This window comes from Dromiciops gliroides, chromosome 6 (assembly GCF_019393635.1).
Source record: "Dromiciops gliroides isolate mDroGli1 chromosome 6, mDroGli1.pri, whole genome shotgun sequence".
Classification (NCBI taxonomy): domain Eukaryota; kingdom Metazoa; phylum Chordata; class Mammalia; order Microbiotheria; family Microbiotheriidae; genus Dromiciops; species Dromiciops gliroides.
This window is the reverse complement of record NC_057866.1, coordinates 90929553-90951014: the sequence shown is the minus strand read 5'-3', so window position 1 is coordinate 90951014 and position 21462 is coordinate 90929553. Positions and strand designations below refer to the sequence as shown.

At 40.7% G+C, this 21462-nt stretch overlaps 1 protein-coding gene across 9 annotated transcripts in view; it reads left to right on the top strand.

The window, feature by feature from the left end:
* The window catches only part of ABLIM2 (actin binding LIM protein family member 2), a 303505-nt gene that overhangs the window by 149873 nt on the left and 132170 nt on the right, over positions 1-21462 (top strand). For all 9 annotated transcript variants that reach the window (XM_043970589.1, XM_043970596.1, XM_043970593.1 and 6 more), the window contains exons 5-6: positions 9625-9751; positions 14788-14881. In XM_043970589.1, coding sequence (XP_043826524.1) covers positions 9625-9751; positions 14788-14881 — 221 coding nt within the window. The remainder of the gene's footprint in view (positions 1-9624; positions 9752-14787; positions 14882-21462) is intronic.

Genomic DNA, 21462 nt, shown 5'->3' with positions numbered 1-21462 from the left:
GCTTTTCATTGGCTTAGTTTTCAAGAGCCCAGCTTCAACTCCACTCCATGATGAGTATAGGGATTTAGTAGAAGATTATAATATACTAACAAGGAAAAAAGTCACAAGAGAGAGAGAGAGTATTTGATCAGCTTCAAACCAAGATTTATCATCTTCTTCTGAGCCAGTAGAAATGAACCTGCATTGAATCCTTTTTAAAGTAGACTTTTACCAGTAATTTTTGTTTTTTAATATCACACAGGTTGCCCTTTGTACCCTTCCCAGAAATTCATCCCTTGTAGCAAAGATTTTTCTTAAAAGAAAAGCAGAAAAATCATTAAAACCAATTAAATTGAAACCCTGACCTCCAAAAAAGAGGAGGGTAAGATATCTTCTCATATCCCTTCTGTGGGGCCAAGTTTATTCTTTTTTTTTCAAGTTTATTCTTTATAATTTTGTAACTTTAAGTTTTAGTCATTTCATATTATTCTTCACATTTATAATGTTAACATTAAGCATATTTTCCCCTGGCCTTGCTTACTTCACTTTGTATCTGTTCCTAGACATCTTTTCATGCTTCTATGTATTCTTCATGATTATTTCTTACCTCACAATAATATTCCATTATATTCATGTATCACAATTTGTTTAGCCATTCTTGATCAGTGAACATCTGATCTCTCTCTCTCTCTCTCTCTCTCTCTCTCTCTCTCTCTCTCTCACACACACACACACACACACACACACACACACACTCACACACACATACATACACAATACATATTTTGGTGTATAGGAGTCATTTTTTCCATATCCTCCTTTCAAGGAGGTGGGGAGGGAATGATATGTCTAGCAATGGAATCAGTGAGTATAGACATTTTAACGACTCTATAAAATGCTACCTTGGACAGTACCCTGAATGACAGCTCATTGCTGTGTATATTCAGAGGGAGACATGACTACTGATTAGCTGAGAGAATGCTGAGCAAGCTACAGACTGGATCCTGAGAGCCACAGGAATGCCTGGGAAGTCAACCCTGTTGCGTCCTTTGACATCCAGGGCTCTGTGCTCTGCATTTTCTCAGCCACATATCTCTCTGCATAAAGCACGGGGCATTCCAGGACACTGCCCAAGGGAGTGTTATATTTGCATAGTTCCAAATTGCTTTCCAGATTGGTTGTGCCAACTCATAGTTCTACTGACAATTCACTAATGTACCTGACTTTCTACAACCCTTCCACCATTGATCATACTCATCTTTTGTCATCTTTGGCAATTTTCTAGATGTATTAGAGCTTGGCTTTTTAAAAGATTGTTTGAGAAGTTAGCACAAATCCACAAATCATTTGCCTCTAAGCCATGCAGAGAGTGTATGCTTAAGGAGGAAAGGGTGCTGAATTTGGAATCAAATAGCTTAGATTTAATTCTTGGCTGTGCCATCTAGTGCCTATAAGACCTCAGGCAGGTCATTTATCCTCTCTGACTCTCAGTTTCCTCATTTCTAAAATGAGTATATTAGAATAGATAGCATCTAAGGCTTTTCTATAACAAAGGATAAATGAATTTTATATACACATGTTAAAATTTAAAACTCGGGGCAGCTAGGTGGCACAGTGGATAGAACACTGGCCCTGGATTCTGGAGGTCCTGAGTTCAAATATAGCCTCAGACACTTGACACTTACTACTGTGTGACCCTAGGCAAGTCACTTAACTCCAATTGCCTCAACAACAACAACAACAAAATTAAAACTGCCCTGTTTTAGGCCTTAAATAAAACAACTGGGGTTTACAACCACAACACTGATATTATTCCAGAAAATAAGATGGGCAGGTGACATAGTCAGAAAAGGGACTAACTGATGGGCAAACCAGATGTTTCACTGGTATTCTTATGATAGTAAAATAAAGCAAGGTAGATTCCTAGCACATTGGGTTGACTCCTGTAATGAATTTATGAAAGGGTTTGAAAGGAAGAGGACAGGAATATATTGGTCGCAATTTTAATGACACAGTGTCCAAAAAAGAACTCATCTTTTCCACAAAACCCAGTGTTTCTTCACATCTTCCCTATTGCTGTTGAGGGCTTCAGAACTAGCCTTTCAATCTCCCAGATTTACAACCTCAGCATTATCCTCCACTCCTCCCTCTCCTTCACCCCACACATCCAGCCAATTGCCAAATGTCATCCTTTCTTGTTGCACATAACCCTCATTCCTGTCTCTTTCTCACTGCTCCCATGGACACTGCATTAGATCAGGCTCATTCCTGGTCTAATTGGCCTTATTCCTGCTTGCTTCTCACATAGAGATTCCATCTCCCTTCTCCATACCTTTGTACTGACCTTGTCCCATCACTGGAATGCTATTCCTCCTCATCTTTGCCTCATAAAATACTTCACTTCCTTCGACTCAAAGCACAGCCTTTTATAGGAAGCGTTCCTGCTCTCTTATCCACTAGTTCCCACCCTCCCTAAACTGCTGTGTATTAATTTTGCATTTATTCTGTATAAACTTACATATGTGTTGCTCCTCCTGGGAGAATGTAAACTCCTTGCAAGCAGAGATTGTCTCATTTCCTTTTTGTCTTCTATTTCCTAGTTCCTATTAAAGTGCCCAGCACATAACAGGTGCTTAATAAATGCTTCTTTATTGATTGCATGCTCTCTTCCAGTCAATGAGCACAGAATGAATTGATGTGTGAAACCTAGATTTAGTGTAAAAAGAGTAAAAATTTGGAGTGGGTAGAGTCTTCGAGGTCTCCATGTTAAGTGTCTGTTCTCCTGTTATAAGGAATAAACCCAGACTTATGGGATTCACACATGATTTCATTACCTACCACTGGTTTCCCTGCATGAGAAGCTGAGTCATTTGAGGCAGGCTGGATGGTCTTTTGTGATTTGGAATAGTGTAGTGGTTGGGGAGGGAGCTGCCTGCTACAAGAGCCAGCCAGGAAGCTCTTTACTGATTCTTACAGCAGATCTGTAGAACTCAATGAATGCTCTCCTTGCTCAACATTTCTTTCCTCCCTGACCTTTCCCAGTCTCTTTAAAGCCCTTAGGAGTGTGGCTCAATTTGGAGCCTGTCAACATACTATTGTGTAAATGGAAAGACTTTATTGTTACTTGTGGCCAATTAGGTTTTTAAATATATATATTAAATAGAGGAATTGTGGTCTTGTGGGTCTACAGTTGGTTCCTTTATAACTACCATTTTCTTCTAAAAGAAGCCCTCTTGCCACTGCCACCGGGTACCACAACTTGGTGAGAGAAAGCAGCGGGAGAGTCAGAAATCCAAACCATGTGACTGGCTGGTAAAAGAGAAATAGACATTCCATCCCCTGGAACCACAAATCTGTTTCTCATATTCTGGAAAGGAGTATTACCTCTGAGGCTGATGGAGTCAGAAGAGCTTAGATTTAGTGCTGGAAGGGACATTAGATGCCATCTTGTTCCATCTTCTCTATTTACAGATAAAAGTATATTTTGCCTCCCAGTTCTCACCCCATTGTTTCACTGAACACTCTGCTCCTATTACCTTCCAACCACACAATGGCCAGCTTCCACTTACTACCAAACTACCTACGAAACAACAGCTTTCCTACTCTTGGGCACCCCTCCATTAATAGTCCCATGGAAGTTCCTTTGTCATCAGCTTCCTCCCCTACTCAGGTCATTCAGTTTTGTTGATAACAGTATTTTGGTATAAAAGGTTCCTTTTGTAATCATTTAAAAATGTTCAGAGAAAGGGTCCATAGCTTCACCAGACTATCAAAAGGATCCATGACATAGAATAGATTAAGAAACCCTGCTACTAGGTAGTCTTTTTTTAAGGCCCCTTCCCATTCTAAGTCCCATGAATCTCTGCTATCTTGTTTAGGGAAGGAAGGAAGGAAGGAAGGAAGGAAGGAAGGAAGGAAGGAAGGAAGGAAGGAAGGAAGGAAGGAAGGAAGGAAGCAAGCAGGGAGGGAGAACATTTATTATGTACTTATAATTTATTATGTGCTTATAAGTCTCAAGCACCCTGCTAACCTCTGGGATACAAATAGAAAGGCAAGATAGTTCTTGCTTTCCAGGACCTAACATTCTACTAGGGAGAGACAACACATATGGGAGAGTTTAGCTGCAAGTCACATGGAAAGGCCTAGAAATTCTCACTATGCAGGAGCAAAGCAGAGTAATATGTCTTCTTTAATGCTAGTTTAATGAGTTTGAGTTTTCCCTTTACCACATGCTGACTGGTTGACTCCCAATAAGACATTTAACATCACCATGTCCCAGACAACTGTCTAAGACAATAAGTTGCAGAGCTGCTGTGGGTCATTTACTGGATTTCCTCCTCATTTGACACGGATAGAGGATAATGCCTGCTATTGTTGTCTCCTTTTAGGTGAATCCGACTCTTCTTCTGAATTAGGTTACAAACTCTGGGGTTGGGTGTAGGTTGTAGGTTGGCTAGGGACGATGGTGTGGACCTACTTGTATCCCCCAAGTGCTTAGCACAGTGTGGGAGCACAGAATCACCTAATATATGAACTAAGATGTGTGTGGCTTCCTTATTCACCCTGGCTCATTTTAGAATCATTACTGAAGTAACAATATTTGGAATAGGAGGTCAGTTTGGTTCTTCTTTCTGAGTCTGTGCAGCCTCTGCCCATCACTGCCGGCTCAGGACCCCCAGATGGAACCATTATGGGAAAGAAAAAGTGGAGACTTGTTCTGTTTGATTCCAGAAGGCAAAAGTAGGAGCTGTGGGTGGAAGCTGCAGAGAGGCAGATTTCATCTTGACATAAGGACAAACTTCTTAACAATTTGAGCTGGATGTGTATTACTTACCTCATAAGGTTGATTTGAGGAAGCTACTCAACCAGAAAGCACCATGAAAATGTGTATTTTGTCATCATCATCATCATTCAGGCATGGGTTGGACTACATGATTGCTGGTGTTTCTTCTCTGTTGATTCTCTGATTATCCAAAGGCCACATTCTGCCCAAAGGAGATCTGTGCAAGTCTTAAGGACCATAAATTGAAAGGAAATGGGGAATGTAATTATAAGGGAATAAAACAATGCCTGCTATTGTAAGTGAAGAATGAACCCAGATGAGGAAATAACCAGCAGTCGTGGGAGTTGTACATGAACACACAAGGAAAATCTGGCCTGGCAGGGATGTGCCAATTCTGCATCTGTCTCTTTGCTACTGTTTTTCATCTCTGCTAATTCTTTCCTCAGGGAACATGGCCATCCCTTTGGAAGCTGGACTTTCCCAATTGCGATAAATTTCTTTTCACAGAGAAAGCCAAATGTTCAGGGAACCCCTCTGGTTATTCATCAAACCCATTTGTATTAACGTGGTTATCTTTAAGTAGCAAGAACAGCAGGGGCATATAGGAGCTCCTTGGTAAATACTTTAATTGACAAAAGCCAGAAAATTCAGATTAATGATCTTGGATTCTAATTGTGGGAAGTCAAAAGACCCAGCTGGGGCATGGATAACATTCTGCAGCCACATCCTTCCAATAGCAAACAGATATTTTGAGGGGAAATGACTCGAGGCATGCAACATTTTTTTTTTACCTTGAGGCAGTGTGTCATAATGGTTAGAGTGCTGGACTTGTAGTCAGAAAGACCTGGATTCAAAGTGTAACCCTTTCCTTTAATTGCTATCTGACCCTGGGCAAATCACTTAATCTTTCTCTAATTCAATTTCTGGGCAGCTAGGTGGCACTGTGGATAAAGTATATAGGCTTGGAGTCAGGAAGACTCCCTTCCTAAATTCAAATCTGGCTTCAGACACTTACTAATTGTGTGATCTTGGGCAAGTCACTGAACCCCATTTGCCTCAGTTGCTCTTCTGTAAAATAAACCACTAATTCCAGGACACCTCTCCCTTTTCTACAGTCATTCAATGATCATTAACCTATCAGTTACTTCTTTTTTTTTTTTTTTCGAGGCAATGGGGGTTAAGTGACTTGCCCAGGGTCACACAGCTAGTAAGTGTCAAGTGTCTGAGGCCGTATTTGAACTCAGTTACTCCTGAATCCAGGGCCGGTGCTTTATCCACTGCACCACCTAGCTGCCCTTATCAGTTACTTCTTAACCCTGGGATCTAGTATGTTTTGGCCTTGTGGCTTGTACTTACCAAAAGTAGGTAGGAAATCTCTTACTCACTACTTCTCTAGAGTTTCAACTTTATATTAATCATTTTTGTTATGGTCTTTCCTATCCAAAGATTATTTTTGCTAGCAAAGAAAAGAGGAATAAAATATGGGTTGAGTAGTTTTGCCTTCTTTCTGTCACCTGTTATCATCAATCCCATCTACTTGAATCCTTCTATTTATCCTTAAAAATAACAAACTAATAAACTTTTTGTTTTCTTTTACATTCTTAGCTATCCTCATGCCATTGGGAGCTTTACACTATGCTTATAGGGTTTTGTCAGGGTTTATGTTGATCCCTTGCTTTCATCTTTTGTTTGTGGACATTTTAAAGATCTAAGATGATTTATTATTTCCCTATGTATCCACATCAGTCTATTTAGCCAACTTACCCTTTTTTCTTTTCCTCAGAACTGCTTCCCACTGAGTGGCCATTATTTAATTCTTGAGAACTTTATAGACCTCCTGGACTGACTTCTTCCCATATATAGTCTATAAGATCCTACCTCTACCTTTAACTCTGGAAAAATGTACTTGCCCCAAAAATGACAATGCATGTGAGATAACGCCTTGGTTCCCTTTCTTCTTTCACAACTTCAGAAGTGGATTGTTCAGTTCCCTTGTTTCCTTCTTCTTTATTGAGAAAAATCAAATCCATAAGAGCATTTACTCTCATTATTTCCTCTACTGTTTAAATAGCAAAAGCATCACTGAGGCAAGTCAATGTATTAATTTCTTTTTTAGGGATAGGGATAGAGAGCACTCCAGAAGATGTCTGGATGATTGAACTATGTCATGCCTCTGGGCTAAGCTTATGGCCTGTTTGCCAAACTCCTCATGTTTTTTATTCTTCAATGATACTAATACTTCCATTTCTGCCTCCATCAATCTTCAATTATCAATCAAATATTTACTAAGTGCCTGTCCTATTCAAGGCACTATGCTGGGCACTGGGGGTACAAGAACAAAGAATAAAACAATCTCTACTCACAAGGAGCCTTGATTTTAATGGGAAAGATAACACACACACATAAATACATATGTACATATACATACATACACACATATATACCATACATTTAAAAAGAACAAATGCAAATAGACATGTACAAAGTAGTTAAAAACCTTCACCCACATACCCTGGACATTTCTTTCCCTAGTTCCTGTATTTCCTTCCCTGAGGACATCCTCTTAAAATACTGTGCCTCCTCCTACCCTCCTTTAGGCCATCCAGTTACTTTTGAATCAGCCCTAAACCCTTTCAGAGCCATAGCCGAGTCATAGGTTTCATCCCACCAAGCGTCTGTGACACTGCTGATGTCCAAATTTACCTCCTTGAATTAGGATTTCTAGTTCATTTGGACTGTTACTCATACTTGAGCATTTGCACACAGATATCTAAGGTCATAGGTTTATTGCTGACTATTTTTTTGGTTTTGTCTCTTGTGAATTTCTGTATAGGAGAACTCAGTAGATGTGCAGAGGCAGTCTTTGTCCCCTCTGCCCCACTCTAACTTGTTCCATCACCACCTAGCAGAAGCCTTAGTCTTTACCTTTCCATCTCTCCTGGACTGTGTCCTTGTGCCTCCTTTCAGCTCCCAATGAGCTTTTTCAGTAATCATCCACAGCAAGAAGCACACTACTCAGATGAGTTCTGGGTAACTTATTCAAATCATTGTTGCTGTTTCCATGCCAACTGCTCATATTTTTATCTTATCCTTTTTTGTTTCATCATCGCTGTTAAGAATCCCTTCATGTTTAGCTCATACAAATAATGCTTAGGTTTCCCAGGTTGTGGGCTTTGGCTAATAATATTGTCATAAGGGGACTCCTCCTATCAGGTTCTCTTTAGATGTCTCTCTATGCCCTGAAGGTTCCCCTGCATTTTCAGACATTATCCTAGTAGAGTTCAGGTTACAACAGGTCCGACCAGCCTGAAAATGCTTCAAGTAGGGGTCTTGCAACATCCTAGGATTCTGTGGCTAGATTATTTTTTCATACCCAGACCTATGATTTCATTATTGTATAAAATTCCTATTATCAATAAAAACTGATAATTGTTCTCCAACTTGCACTCTTAGAGAGTTACCTGAGGGCTGAGAGGTTGAGTTGCCCAGGGAAGTACATTCAATATCTTAGTTAGGACTTGACTATGGGCCAGCTAACTATCTACTATGCCACAGTGCCTCTCAACTAGCCCAGAAGCCCATTTATCAAAAGAAGCTTGGTCACTAGGAATTGACCAGGGGGATAGGGAGGGCACAGGAACTCCTAAGGAGAACCTACAAAGACACGGAGGGCTTGTGATATGTACATCTGTGGAGGGACTTTCCATTCATTCAGGAAGTATTTCTCAATCACCTCCAATGTTCCAGTAGTATCCAAGCCGCAGTAGAAGAGGAGGGGGCACCTGAGCTGGTCCTGGAAGGAAGACGTAGGATCATAGCATTATAAAAGCTAGAAGAGATCTTAGATCTCATCAAACCTAGCAGTTCTCAAACATTTTGGTCTCAGAACCCCTTTACACTCCTAAAAATGATTAGGGACTCTACCCAAGAGCTTTTATTTATATGGATTATAGTTATTGATGTTTACCATATTAGAAATCAAAATTGTCTTAATATTATTACAAAAATGCTTTGACCTCATGGTATCCCTGAAAGAATCTTGGGGACCTCTAGGAGTCCCTAGATCACACTTTGAAAACCATTCATCTAAGCCAACTTCCTCCTTCTACAAATGAGGGTACTGAGGCCATAAAAAGGCTTGTCTCACATCCCACAAGTAGAAAGTGATAGAGCCAGCATCAAAACTTGGGTCTTATGACTACATATCCTACTTATTGTTCAGTCGTTTCAGTCATATCTTACTCTTCATGACCCCATTTTGGGGTTTTCTTGGCAAAGATCCTGGATTAGTTTGCCATTTCCTTCTCCAGCTCATTTTACAGAGGAAGAAACTGAGGCAAACAGGGTTAAGTGACTTGTCCAGAGTCACACAACTAGTAAGGGTCTGAGGCCAGATTTGAACTCAGAAAGATGTCTTCCTGTCTCCAGTCCTTTGCACTATGGTGCCACCTAGCTGCCAAATCCTACTGTCTTTCCATTATTTCATGCTTGTGAATAGGTGGAGATGAGACACAGGTGTGTTCCTGGCATACTAGCACCATAGTAATGATCCCAGCACTTCCTGAGGCCCTTTTGACCACCCCCTCTTTTGAATTCTCCTTTGACCCTTTGACTTAATCGCCTAACCTCTCAATGGTACTTCCGTAGCAGTTCTACTTAGCAGTTGCCTCTTTGGAGATGCCAGAGTGGCCGTTCTGCCATCAGATCTCAGTCATTCTCCTTTTAATGGCAAACTGGCATTCACACTGGCTTCCTCACCCTGTTTTTCCCAACCTGGAAGGTGTAGGAGGTTTTCTCCTTGCTTGGGCTTGATGATAAAGGTAAAAAGTCATGAGGAAGTGTCTTTGTGTTTGTGTTTTCAGATTGTGGAGGTTGCGGAGCAGAAATCAAAAATGGCCAATCTCTGGTGGCTCTGGACAAACATTGGCATTTGGGCTGTTTTAAATGCAAGACTTGTGGAAAGCAACTGAATGCAGAGTATATTAGCAAGTAAGTTGGAGACGTCATTCAAACAGTCACAAAAATCAAATAATGTTTCAGGAAACTTATCTCAAGTGCCTGCCATTCAGAAGGTCCCATGCTTGAGCATGAGGTTACCAAGATGAAAGCAACACAGTCTTTGAACTCAGGACACTTACATTCTATCAGATTGGGGTGGGAGGAGAAGAATAGGTGACAGCTTTGTACACAAGTAAGGTAGACAGTGAAGGGGACAAAGAAAAGGGATCTAGGAAAATTTCAATAAAAGAAGCATGATCTCAGCTTCCACAGAGAAAGTGTCACCTGAAGCGAACCTTAAAGGATGAAAAGGATTTTAATTATTGTCTCTGTCATTAAAATGTAAGCTCCTTGAGGGCAGGAACTCTGATTTTGTTTGGTTGGTCAGGTTTTATTTTTATTTTTGCCACTGTATACCCAGTGCTTAGCACAGTGTCTAGAACATAAGTAGATCCTTAATAAATGCTGGTCAATGGACTAATAGGTAGACATGAGAAGGGAGTGCATTCTAGGCAACATAGGACCTGGGCAAAAGCACAACATGGTGGGGAGATCATTTAAGGGAATCATAGAATTATCAAATGAAAACTAAGAGACTTTTAAAAATAGACTCTTGTGTTTTACAGATGAGGAAACTGAAACTTAGAAAGATGGGAAATTACTTATCCAAGGTCATAATTCGGTGGCTAGAGTGATGTACTTGTAGTCAGGAAGATTTGAGTGTGACTCCTGCTTCAGACACTTAGTAGCTGTGTGACTTTAGATAAATTACTTAATCTCAGCCTCGGTTTCCACATATATAAAATGAAACTAATAACATCACTTCCTAGAGTTGCCATGAGGATAAAATGAAATAATGCATGAAAAGCACTTTTCAAAGAAAGTACAGGTTTATACATAGTATCCCAAAATTCTTACTGAAGTTTTAAGCTTTAATAATCGTAAAATGGCTGTTTTTGTTGTCCAGTCACCAATGGAGCCAGTGTGGGGAGTACTGAACTTAAATCAAGTTTGAGACTTGACTCTGCAGCCAAGTGTCATGGAAGAAGCATTTTTAGTGCATCAATATGACTTGGAATCACACCCCTGCTGGGTCCTTTTCTTACAAGCAGTATTAATCCTAGGGAAAGGGGCTTCCCCTCAGTGATCTTGTTTCTTCATCTGTAAAATGGGACTGATAACCTTTTCCCTCCTTGTCTCCCAGGGTTGTGGTTGAGGCAAGTTCTCAAAAAATTCTAAAGAAGTAAATAAATAAGAGCTCACAGTATGGCAAGCCCATGGCAAACTCTAAAGCACTATGTAAACAGGGGCTCCCCCTCTACCCTCCTGCCTTTGGGAAAGTCACAAGATCTCGGAGCCTCTTTTCTCATTAATAAAACAATGGGAATAATTCTTGTACTCAGAACCTCATAGGCTTATTGTGAGGAATAGACTTTGTAAACAGAAAAATACTTTTAAAAAAGTATTATTATTATTATTAATTTTGTTGTTATTGTTATTATCCTTGACCTGATGGAGATGTAAGAAAAGCACTTGGTAAATTCCTAGAGGCTGGATTTTGGGGTCAATGGAGTACATGGGAATCTACCATTGACTGGAGGGCTTGCTGACTTTAGTAAATTTAGAGGACGATAGTCTCAGAGCAAAATGAATTTGGGAATAGCACATGAACTTTCCACAAACTGAAAGGGGAGCTCTTAAATGGCCAAAGTATTTCTTCCCATGAATCAAAGCCGCCCCCCCCTCTTTTTTTGCCTTTTCCTTATGAATATCCTTATGGTTACTTGGTATCCCGTTGTATCCAGAATTAATTCAGTTATTTTATTAGTTTTTTTAATGAAGTCTGCTGAAATGAAGATGGACTTAGATTTTTAGATAGGAATAGAGCTTTTCATTTCTTTCTTTCTTTCTTTCTTTTCTTTTTTTTTTTGCTGGGCAATGAGGGTTAATGGACTTCCCCAAGATCATACAGCTAGTAAGTGTCAAGTGTCTGAGGCCCGATTTGAACTCAGGTACTCCTGGATCCAGGGCCAGTGCTTTATCCACTGTACCACCTAGCTTCCCAGGAATAGAGCTCATCACAGAGAAAGAGGGGGGAAAAAGGCAGAGGGAATGATCAGATTAAATATCACCAATTATGAAAGCTAGAAGGCACTTGAAGCATCATCTAATCTGACATCTATATTTTACATACCAAGAAACTAAGATGAGGGGTATGATTTGCCTATAAGGTCGTCTGAGAGTTAATGACAAATGCCAGATTCAGTCAGTCAATAAACATTGATTAAGCACCTACTATATGCAAGGCACAGAGCTTAGCACTAGGCAGACAAAGAAAGGCAAAAGACAGGCCCTGCTTTTGAGGAGCTCTTGTTCTAATCGGGGAGAGAGCATGCCAACTGCTTGGTACAAATAAGCTATGGGAAGATCAAATAGGAAATCATTATCCTAGGGAAGGAACTTGAATTAAGAGGAATTTGGGAAGGCTTCCTGTAGAAGGTGGGATGTTACCTATGACTTGAAGAAAGCCAGGGGGAGGCATAGATGAAGAGGGAGAGAACATTCAACCTGAAAGGGACTTTACACCAAATTATACTCTCTGACTTTCCTTTAAAAAGAAAGTTCAAATTCTAGAACAAGGATATGACATTCCTGGTAACTCCTTAGTATTTCCAACATGAATGTTAATTTCATTGTTAGAATTAAGTGAAAAATATGACTAACAGCAGAAATGTGTTAAACTTTGAAAGCTTAGAGCAGTGTTAGCAGTTTATTTGCAAATTAAAACTCAAGTCAGAAAATGCAGGAATTTAAGTTCACATTATGCAGTTAACTCACCCCCATTGCATTCATGTTACTTACCAACCCACATAGTTCTCCAAAAATACAACTGTTAAGTTTGAGATGAGGGCAGATTCCTGTTTCCATGGAAACCTTACCTTTTACAACTCCCTGACTCAGCCTCAGGTATATGGATTCAGTGAGTATCTTGTACCATTGAATCCTTGGGGCCAGATTTCTTTCTCACCTTAATTATGATAATGTTTAGCAGTCAGAGTTATGTGTATCAAGCATGAGGCTGCATATGGTGAGGAAGGACAGCCACCAAGGTGTGTTGCAACATCACTATTGGAGTACAAGGAAAGATTAGGCTACCCTCATGTCTCACATCCCTTAGAATTTCTCTATTATCGACATTTGATGTTCCAAGGTCTCTGTATGCTCTGGGATTTCAGCCAATTTGGTCAACCAAAGAATCTTCAGCCATAATTCAGCAGTGATTTAAAAAATTGTTTAGATGATAGGACATAGAGAATCATACTTAACAGAATCTCTGGAAGAGATCTCAGAAGGCTTTGCAATCTAAATGGGAATCTCTTCTACAATAGCTTAAACAAATATTGTCTGTTTGAGGACATCTAATGACTAAAATCTCACTACCTATTAAAGCCATCCACATTTATTTTCTTTTTTTTTTTTTTTTTTAGTGAGGCAATTGGGGTTAAGTGACTTGCCCAGGATCACACAGCTAGTAAGTGTTAAGTGTCTGAGGCCGGATTTGAACTCAGGAACTCCTGAATCCAGGGCTGGTGCTCTACCCACTGTGCCACCTAGCTGCCCCCATCCACATTTCTTTCTCCCTCCTCTTCTCTTTTCTTCTCCTCTCCTCTCCTTTCTTTTCTTGTTCTCTTGTTGTTCTCGTTCGTTCTCTCTCTCTCTCTCTTCCTCTCTCTCTCTCTCTCTCTCTCTCTCTCTCTCTCTCTTCCTCTCTCTCTCTCTCTCTCTCTCTCTCTCTCTCTTCCTCTCTCTCTCTCTCTCTCTCTCTCTCTCTCTCTCTCTCTCTCTCTCTCTCTCTCTCTCCCTCTCCCTCTCTCCCTCTTTCCCTCTTGCTTCTACACAGGTGACCTTAAAATAGAGGTAGAGTCTGAGTCTCATAGGATATCTTGCTCCAGATTACAACTATGTGTGAGAACATGAGTGGAGGCAAGACAAACTGCTAGGACATTCCTTAGGAGCACAGGGAACTAGATGATATTTGGGTACCCTCGAGCCCTGATCTATTCATTAGTCTGAGGGTCTTATCCAGGTCAAATAGTCTCTATGCTCCAAAGACCTCCTGTCTGACATTCCATGAATTCCATGAACACTTTGAGAACATGGCAGAGTATAATAACGGGACAGGGAAAGTGGACAACTTATCTTGACTTCCATTTTGCTAGGAATCTAATAGACCACACTGAACTCATGAAAGGGTAGAAAGAAACTTATCATTATCATAACCATCATCATTGCAGTGTGACTTATTAAGCCCCTCCTCCACTCTCAGCAAATGTGGCATTGTGCTCTTTGCTTTTATGAGAGAAGCAGCTGAGGTAACTTGATTCAGTTTTTTGTTTTGTTTTTGTTTGTTTTTTTAGGCAATGGGGGTTAAGGGACTTGCCCATGGTCACACAGCTAGTAAGTGTCAAGTGTCTGAGGCTGGATTTGAACTCAGGTACTCCTGAATCCAGGGCTGGTGCTTTAACCACTGCGCCATCTAGCTGCCCCTTGATTCAGTTTTAAATGTTGACTCTTACAATTCATCATTTTCCCATAAGCATTAAACAACACAGGCATCAAATATTTACTGATTAGTGGAGTTTTGACTAAACATGGCCACAACTGTCTTTTGTTCTTTCTTCATAATTCTATTAGTCTAAGGATTACCTTTATCCCCTGTTTTAGTGTTTTTTCTTTCTCAAAAAACTTTCTATTGTAGAAATTTTGTTGTAGAAGAAACTGAGAGAGTCCATATTCTAACTGTAACATTTCTCACAAATCTTGTCCAGTTAAAAGATGAAGTGTGGTATTGTGGGGGTTGGGGTAGGCATTTTATTAATTCTAAAGTGAAAAACTATTCCTCATGTTTGGATGTGTATTTATTTTCAAGGTTTATGGTGTTTTAGCCTTTAAAAAAGCTGAGCATGCTCATAGGTTTATAGAGAAAATGGAGAACCTTATTAATTATTGTCTATTTTCATTCTTAGGGATGGTGTCCCCTACTGCGAGGCCGACTATCATACTAAATTTGGCATTAGATGTGACAGCTGTGGAAAATACATTACAGGCAGAGTATTGGAGGTAAGTGAAAATAGTCCCCTAGAGGTGTACCCTAACTTGTCCAGACACACCTCTCCCAAAACATACAGACATGCAAATGCGTACACACTTGTGTACCCTAGCCACACATATCCCTTCTGAAACACATGCATATGACATACACATGTGACATATATCAGCATACGCACAGACAGGCTTCCACACATATAGAACAGGCACATTTGCATGCACACATCACCCACTCATACGTCTTCACGCACAATACACATTAACTAGTGACCTATTTCACTGTGAACACACTTTTGTGTATGTATTCCTTCTCTCTCCCTCTCTCTCTCTCTCTCTCTCTCTCTCTCTCTCTCTCTCTCTCTCTCTCTCACACACACACACACACACACACACACACACACCCCATGTGAATATATGAAGGATCTGTGATTTTTGTCAACAAAGAGGTACTTCTTCCTAGAAACTATTTCCTTCAATGTATATCACACTCTATACCTTAGTAGAGCATAGAAATCATAGATTTAGAACTTAAAGGGATCTTAGAGCTTATGTAGACCAGTGGTAAGAAATGCAAATAGAGATGGGGGTACCAACCCATACATAAGGATCACCTGGCCACATGTTGACTTAGGAAAGCATATATTAACATTATCTATGTTCTATTCTATCTTTTATTTATTTTGTTAAGTATTTCCCAATTACATTTTAATGTGGTTCCAGCTGCACTTGGGAGTTTTGCTGGGAGCATTGTTTGACCTTTCCAAATCCTTAAAAAAAAAGAAAGAAAGAAAAAGAGAAAACCAGATACTTCTCTAAGGCTACACCAAGTATTAAGTGTCAGAGATAGGATTTGAACCCAGGTCCTCTGACTTTAGATCTAGCACCCTTTCTACTACACAACACAACCTCTCAAAGCTCAAAGATGTTGGGGGCAGCTAGATGGCGCAGTGGTGAAGCACCGGCCCTGGATTCAGGAGTACCTGAGTTCAAATCCAGCCTCAGACATTTGACACTTACTGGCTGTGTGACCCTGGGCAAGTCACTTAACCCTCATTGCCCTGCAAAAACAAAAAAACAAAACAAAACAAAAAAAGCTCAAAGATGTTAAAACGATTTGCCCAGAGTCCCTTAGCTAAGAAGTGTTCAAAGTGGGATTTTAAATATAGGTCTTCTTGACTCAAAGCTCAACATTTTCCAAAAGACAACCCTGCATCTATACATACCAACATGCACAAATGTGAATTAAATCCAAAGATTACAGAGAGTGCCTGCCATTTTGGTTGTTTTATCATTTTGCTTCCAAAAATAATAACTTTCATTCCTGTTGCACTTTCTTTACAAAGCCCTATAATAAAGTCCTTTCATCAATATTGTCTCTTTTGAGCCTCTCTGTACCTAAGGGGAGGTGAGTGGGACAGATATTATCATCACCAGGAGCTGACACCCAATACCATCTGGCTAATGTGTAGTGAAACTGGAACTAGGACTAGGGTCTTTGGACCACAGGTCATAAGATCATAAGCATTTGAACTAAAAGGGACATTGGAGATGATTCCATCACCCTTTTATTTATTTTATTTTTTGAGGCAGTGGGAGTTAAGTGACTTGCCCAGGGTCATACAGCTAGTAAGTATCCAAGGCTGGATTGGAACTGAGGTCATCCTGACTCCAGGGCCAGTGCTCTATCCATTGTGCTACCTTGATGCCTCCCCCACTTTTAAAATTTTGATTTGATATGTGGGAAGGAAGGGGAGAGTGAAATGACTAGAAGTAGCACAATATAATGGGAAGAACACAGGGCTTAGAGTCAGAAGACTTGGGTTCAAATCTCAGCTCTGACAGACATTGGATATGGAGCTTTGTGCAAGTCACTTCATCCCCATGACCTTCAGTGTTCTCATATGTAAGATGGTTATAATGATATTTGTGTAACCTGTTTTGTGGGTTAACCAAATGAGGTAACCCTGGCTGGGCAGACCACATCTGGGCATTTTTGTCCTGTTCTGAGTGACTTCTTTTAGGAGAGACATTAACAAACATGAGTTTAATCTGGGAAAAGTCAGGGTGAGGAGGCAAAAATCATAGGTTCATAGATTTAAAGATGGAAAGCAACTTAATGACCATCCAGTCCAATCCTTTCATTTTATAGATGAGACCCAGAGAGGTTAAATGACTTGCCCTTGGTCACACAGTTACTATCAGAATTGAAAATTGAATTCAGGTCTTCTGAATCCAAATTGAACGTGCTTTCCATTGTACCAAGCAGAGACTTAGGAGGTATGGGAATTGATGAACTAAGAATGTTTATCCTGGAGAAGGCTTATGGTGATGGTGGAAGGTGTGGTGGGACTGGGATTGGGTCAGGATCTCTCTTTTAAAATATCTGAAGGGACATCTACATGGGAGGAAGCAATTTTCTTTTTCATTTTTCATGTTTTCTTTTCATTCAGGAGAATGTCTCCAAAGGGGAAAATTCAGACCAGTGATTGATAGTCATAAGGAAAGAGATCTGGTTCAATATAATCCAATTCACATGATCGGATGCTCAGAGATAGAAAGGGCCCTCAAAGGCAATTTAGTCAAACTCCCACATTTTGCAGATGAGGAAACTGAGGCCCAGAGAGTGGAAGTGACTTGTCCAAAGTCACGCCTGTAGTAAGTGGCAATGCTAGGGTTCAAACCAAAGTCCCCTGGATGCAAATCCATCTGTCTTTCCATTGTTCCACATGGCTTACACATTTCAAGAGACATTTATTACTTTTATGTCCAAGATACTACTGTGCTCAGAAGAAATGAAATAACAGGTGAGCCAAAGGCAATGAAAACACATCATGGATGTAAAAACACTTTAACATATTGCCAACAATAACTTGGCACAAAAAGGAAATTCAGAAGTGTAACAAGACTTTGGCCTTATTCTTCCAGTACAAGACGGGTTACATCTCCCCTTGGGCTTGTAGGATACCCCAAGAGGCAGTGAGGTTATCTTTATCTGATACTGTAAGCTCAAGCCGCCATTCTTGTGTATGGTTTTTACTTTTAGCCACTAGAAATTAGCACCCCAGTTTTATTTAAGTAATGATCAATTATTTTTGATAAAGGGATGTTACAGCAAACGTGTCAAGAACAGAAATACAAACATTTTCCCCAAAAAACATGGAGGCAGATTCTCCTCTTTACCACCCCAGGACATAGAAAGAGTAGACTCAGACTTAAGATGCAGTTTCCACATAGTATTTCCACAAGTTGACTTCCAAATGTAGCATGGATGGCAGATGGAAAAGGGCATACCTCTGTTACTCTTGGTCTGGATGAAGTTGATCACCTATAACTTGACTCTTCACTGCCCGGCTTCTGAAAAATCCTGGCATGGACTTGAGCTCCTAGACACTCTGCTGACCTTTCAAAGCTCACAAGGTCTTAAGCATCTGCAAACTCCCTCAGGTAAAGCAGAGACATCCCAGAGACAGAATCAACAACAGGGTCATGCTCTCAGTCTTGACCCAATTCTGAGTGAGGGAGAACCCAAGCCTTCTCCTCCACCCAGAGGGCCTAAGATTTCCTCCTTATTCTCAGTCCCGCAACTTTGTCTTCATTCCAGCCAACCTGGGAAGAGACATACCAAGAGATTTGCTTTGGCTTGTTAGTGCCTTCTGAGCACACCCCAATTCTGGCTCCATATAGCCAATTTAAAAGGTTCTTCCTGAGAACTAGAACCAGCTACAGACTGTCTGTATAAGATCCCAAGTCCTCGTGGGGATTGCATCAGCAGAGTGTGCTATATATACATGCTCACCAGCCATGTCACAGAACCCAGACTCAAAAATGTGCCCTACCAGAAAAGTAGGTGGGCCAGTCATGTGACACAAGTCAGGCCTAACAAATGGATGGCCCAAGAACTGAACATTCTACAAAATATTAAAAGAAACAGAAGGAAGCCTCCAGTACATTGGATAGATTCTCTATGTTATATTTATGGAAAAATGGAAACAAGGATCATACTAGAAGAAAACACATGGAAGAAGCTACAGTCTGCTTTGATCGAGGAAGTTCCCATGCTGATGAGACCACAGAGTTATAAAAAAACTCAAGTATACACATATGAGGCACTGTGCTTCTGGGGATTCAAAGGTGAGGTGATGCAGGAAGATAAGGAGCTCTCATTCTAATGGGGTCGAGTCGCCAGGTCCAGACTTATACCTCAGGGGCAACTAGGTGGCAAAGTGAATAAAGCACTGGCCCTGGATTCAGGAGGACCTGAGTTCAAATCCGACCTAAGATGCTTGACACTTATTAGCTGTGTGACCCTGGGCAAGTCACTTAACCCTCGTTGCCCCACAAAAAAAACAAAAACAGACTTACACCTCAAGAAAAAACTCATAGGGTAGAAAAGACATCTACATAGTAAATTTTAGCTCCTTGATGCCAGGGACCTTCTCTCACCTCTTATGGTATCCCCTGCATTTAGAATAATGCCTGGTTCAAAGTAGGTGCTTAATAAATGTTGATTTGTTGATTGATTCTAAGCATTATACAGTAAGAAACTGGATGAAAGAGAGACAACTGTCAGCTGGAGGGGGAAGGGGAGAAGGAAAGGGAAAGGGAAGCCTGAGTAGTTAAGGAACAGAGGAACATACTCCAGCAGATGGAGATGAGCAAAGGAAGGGCCATTGTGGACCCAGAGAATAGAATGAACAAATGTATGGAGAGAGTAGACTGAGAATGTCTGACAGTGTAATCTAATTTGGCCAGATCCGAGGATCTGTGGAGTAGGATGGAGTAGAATGAACCTAGAAGGATGGGGTACTTCCAGATTGGGAGGGCCTTCAAGAGCAGGCTCAGGAACTTATTTGTTAGGCAATGGGAATCCACTGAAAGCTTTTCAGGAGGAAGTGGCATGATTAGATCCGTATGGGTTGCCTTGGGGTTCTCCCTCAATGGAGATCTTCCATCCAAGGCTGAATGAGCCTCTGTTGGGATAATAAAGCAGAAACCTTTGTTGAAGGGTGGGTTGAACTAGGTTGCCTTTGAGGACCCTAACAATTCTTCCATTTTGTGATTCTAAGGTCTCTTGAAGCTCCACCAGTTTTCACTCCTTCCTCATTTCTGCTTGTTGAAATCTTTCCCCTCTTTCAAGGTCCCTTTCATGCCCCCTCCTTCATGAAGTCTTCCCTGATGCTCCCCATAAATCCCTACAGCACTTTGGACATTTCCTTCTACCATGTATGCTCTCAAGGAGCTCACTTCCCAATGCAGGGGAGGAGGGAGAATACATATAGGAGATTTCAGCTGCAGGGCATATGGAAATGCCATCATCCTTGGGGCACAGCAGCAAAAAAGATCTATCAGTTTCTATCTTTAGTCTCATTTCCATCGTTGCCTCATAGTTAGGTGTGTAACATGTTATATCTCTCCTTTAGATTATAAGCTTCTTATATTCAGGGGCTATGTCATTAGGGCCTCTGTATCTCCAGTATCTAGCATAGGACTTATTTAGAAATGTGCTGATTTGTAATAATCCCCTATGATGCTAATTAAAGCTGTACTTTTAGGATGGCCTGTTGTCCATTTCCATGTTCATTTCTAGCCTTTCTGCCTCCCTTCTTTTTTGGCCTCAGCCCAGCTGGTGATTCTCTGACCAAACCAATTCCACTTCGTAGCTCATGGTTCAAGATTTGGTTCTACCAAATCACATGGTGGGAGTCCTATATCCACACATGGAATCATTGGTTTAGAGACCCTGGAAGACCAGGGTCTAGTCTATCCCCTTTACTTTAATTATGAGGAAACTGAGGCGCAGTGAGGGGATGTGGCTTGCCCCATATCATACCCCTAGTGAATGGCAAAGTTATGATAAAAACCCAGGTCTTCAGAGACTCCAAATCTAGCAAAATATTTTTCACAGCCTCATACCCAATAAACCCTTTAATAGAACATGTATTAAAATTAAGGGACCAGTTCCATGCAGCAGCATAGGAGATTTGAGGTAGCATTTTCAATAGGAATAGCTCCCATTTCTATGGTGTTTTACATCTTCAGAAGTGCTTTCATCACACTAATTCTGCCAGATCATGGCATTCAGTGGTGCGAGCCCCTACTCCCACTCATTATTTATTTATTTTTAATGTTCATTTCAACATTTTTGAGTTGATTTCTCTCCCTCCCTCTCACCCCTTCCCCACGCACTGTTGTGAAGGCAAGAAATGTGATATCAATTATACGAATGAAATCATGCAAAGCATTTTGCCACATTAACCATGTTGAAAAAAAGCAAGAAAGGTCCAAGTCTTTTTACTCCCATTATGCAAAGTGTGTGTGTGTGGGGGGGAGGATTTGAGACACAGAGAGAAAGTGCATCACCACTGATTTCAGAGCTAGTAAGTGCCTGAGCTGTGATTTGAACCCAGGTCTCCTAGCTTGAAGATCTTTCCACTACACTGGGCTGACTCACAGACGTTGCTTCAAAGAATAGGGACCAATAGAAAATGTTCTCAATATCCTTGGAAATTCAGACAATTGGAGCTATAGAGCACACCCTGCCAGTGAGGTGAATTGGCTAAATCCTAGCGGGGGAGGAAGGGACTGTCTTAACA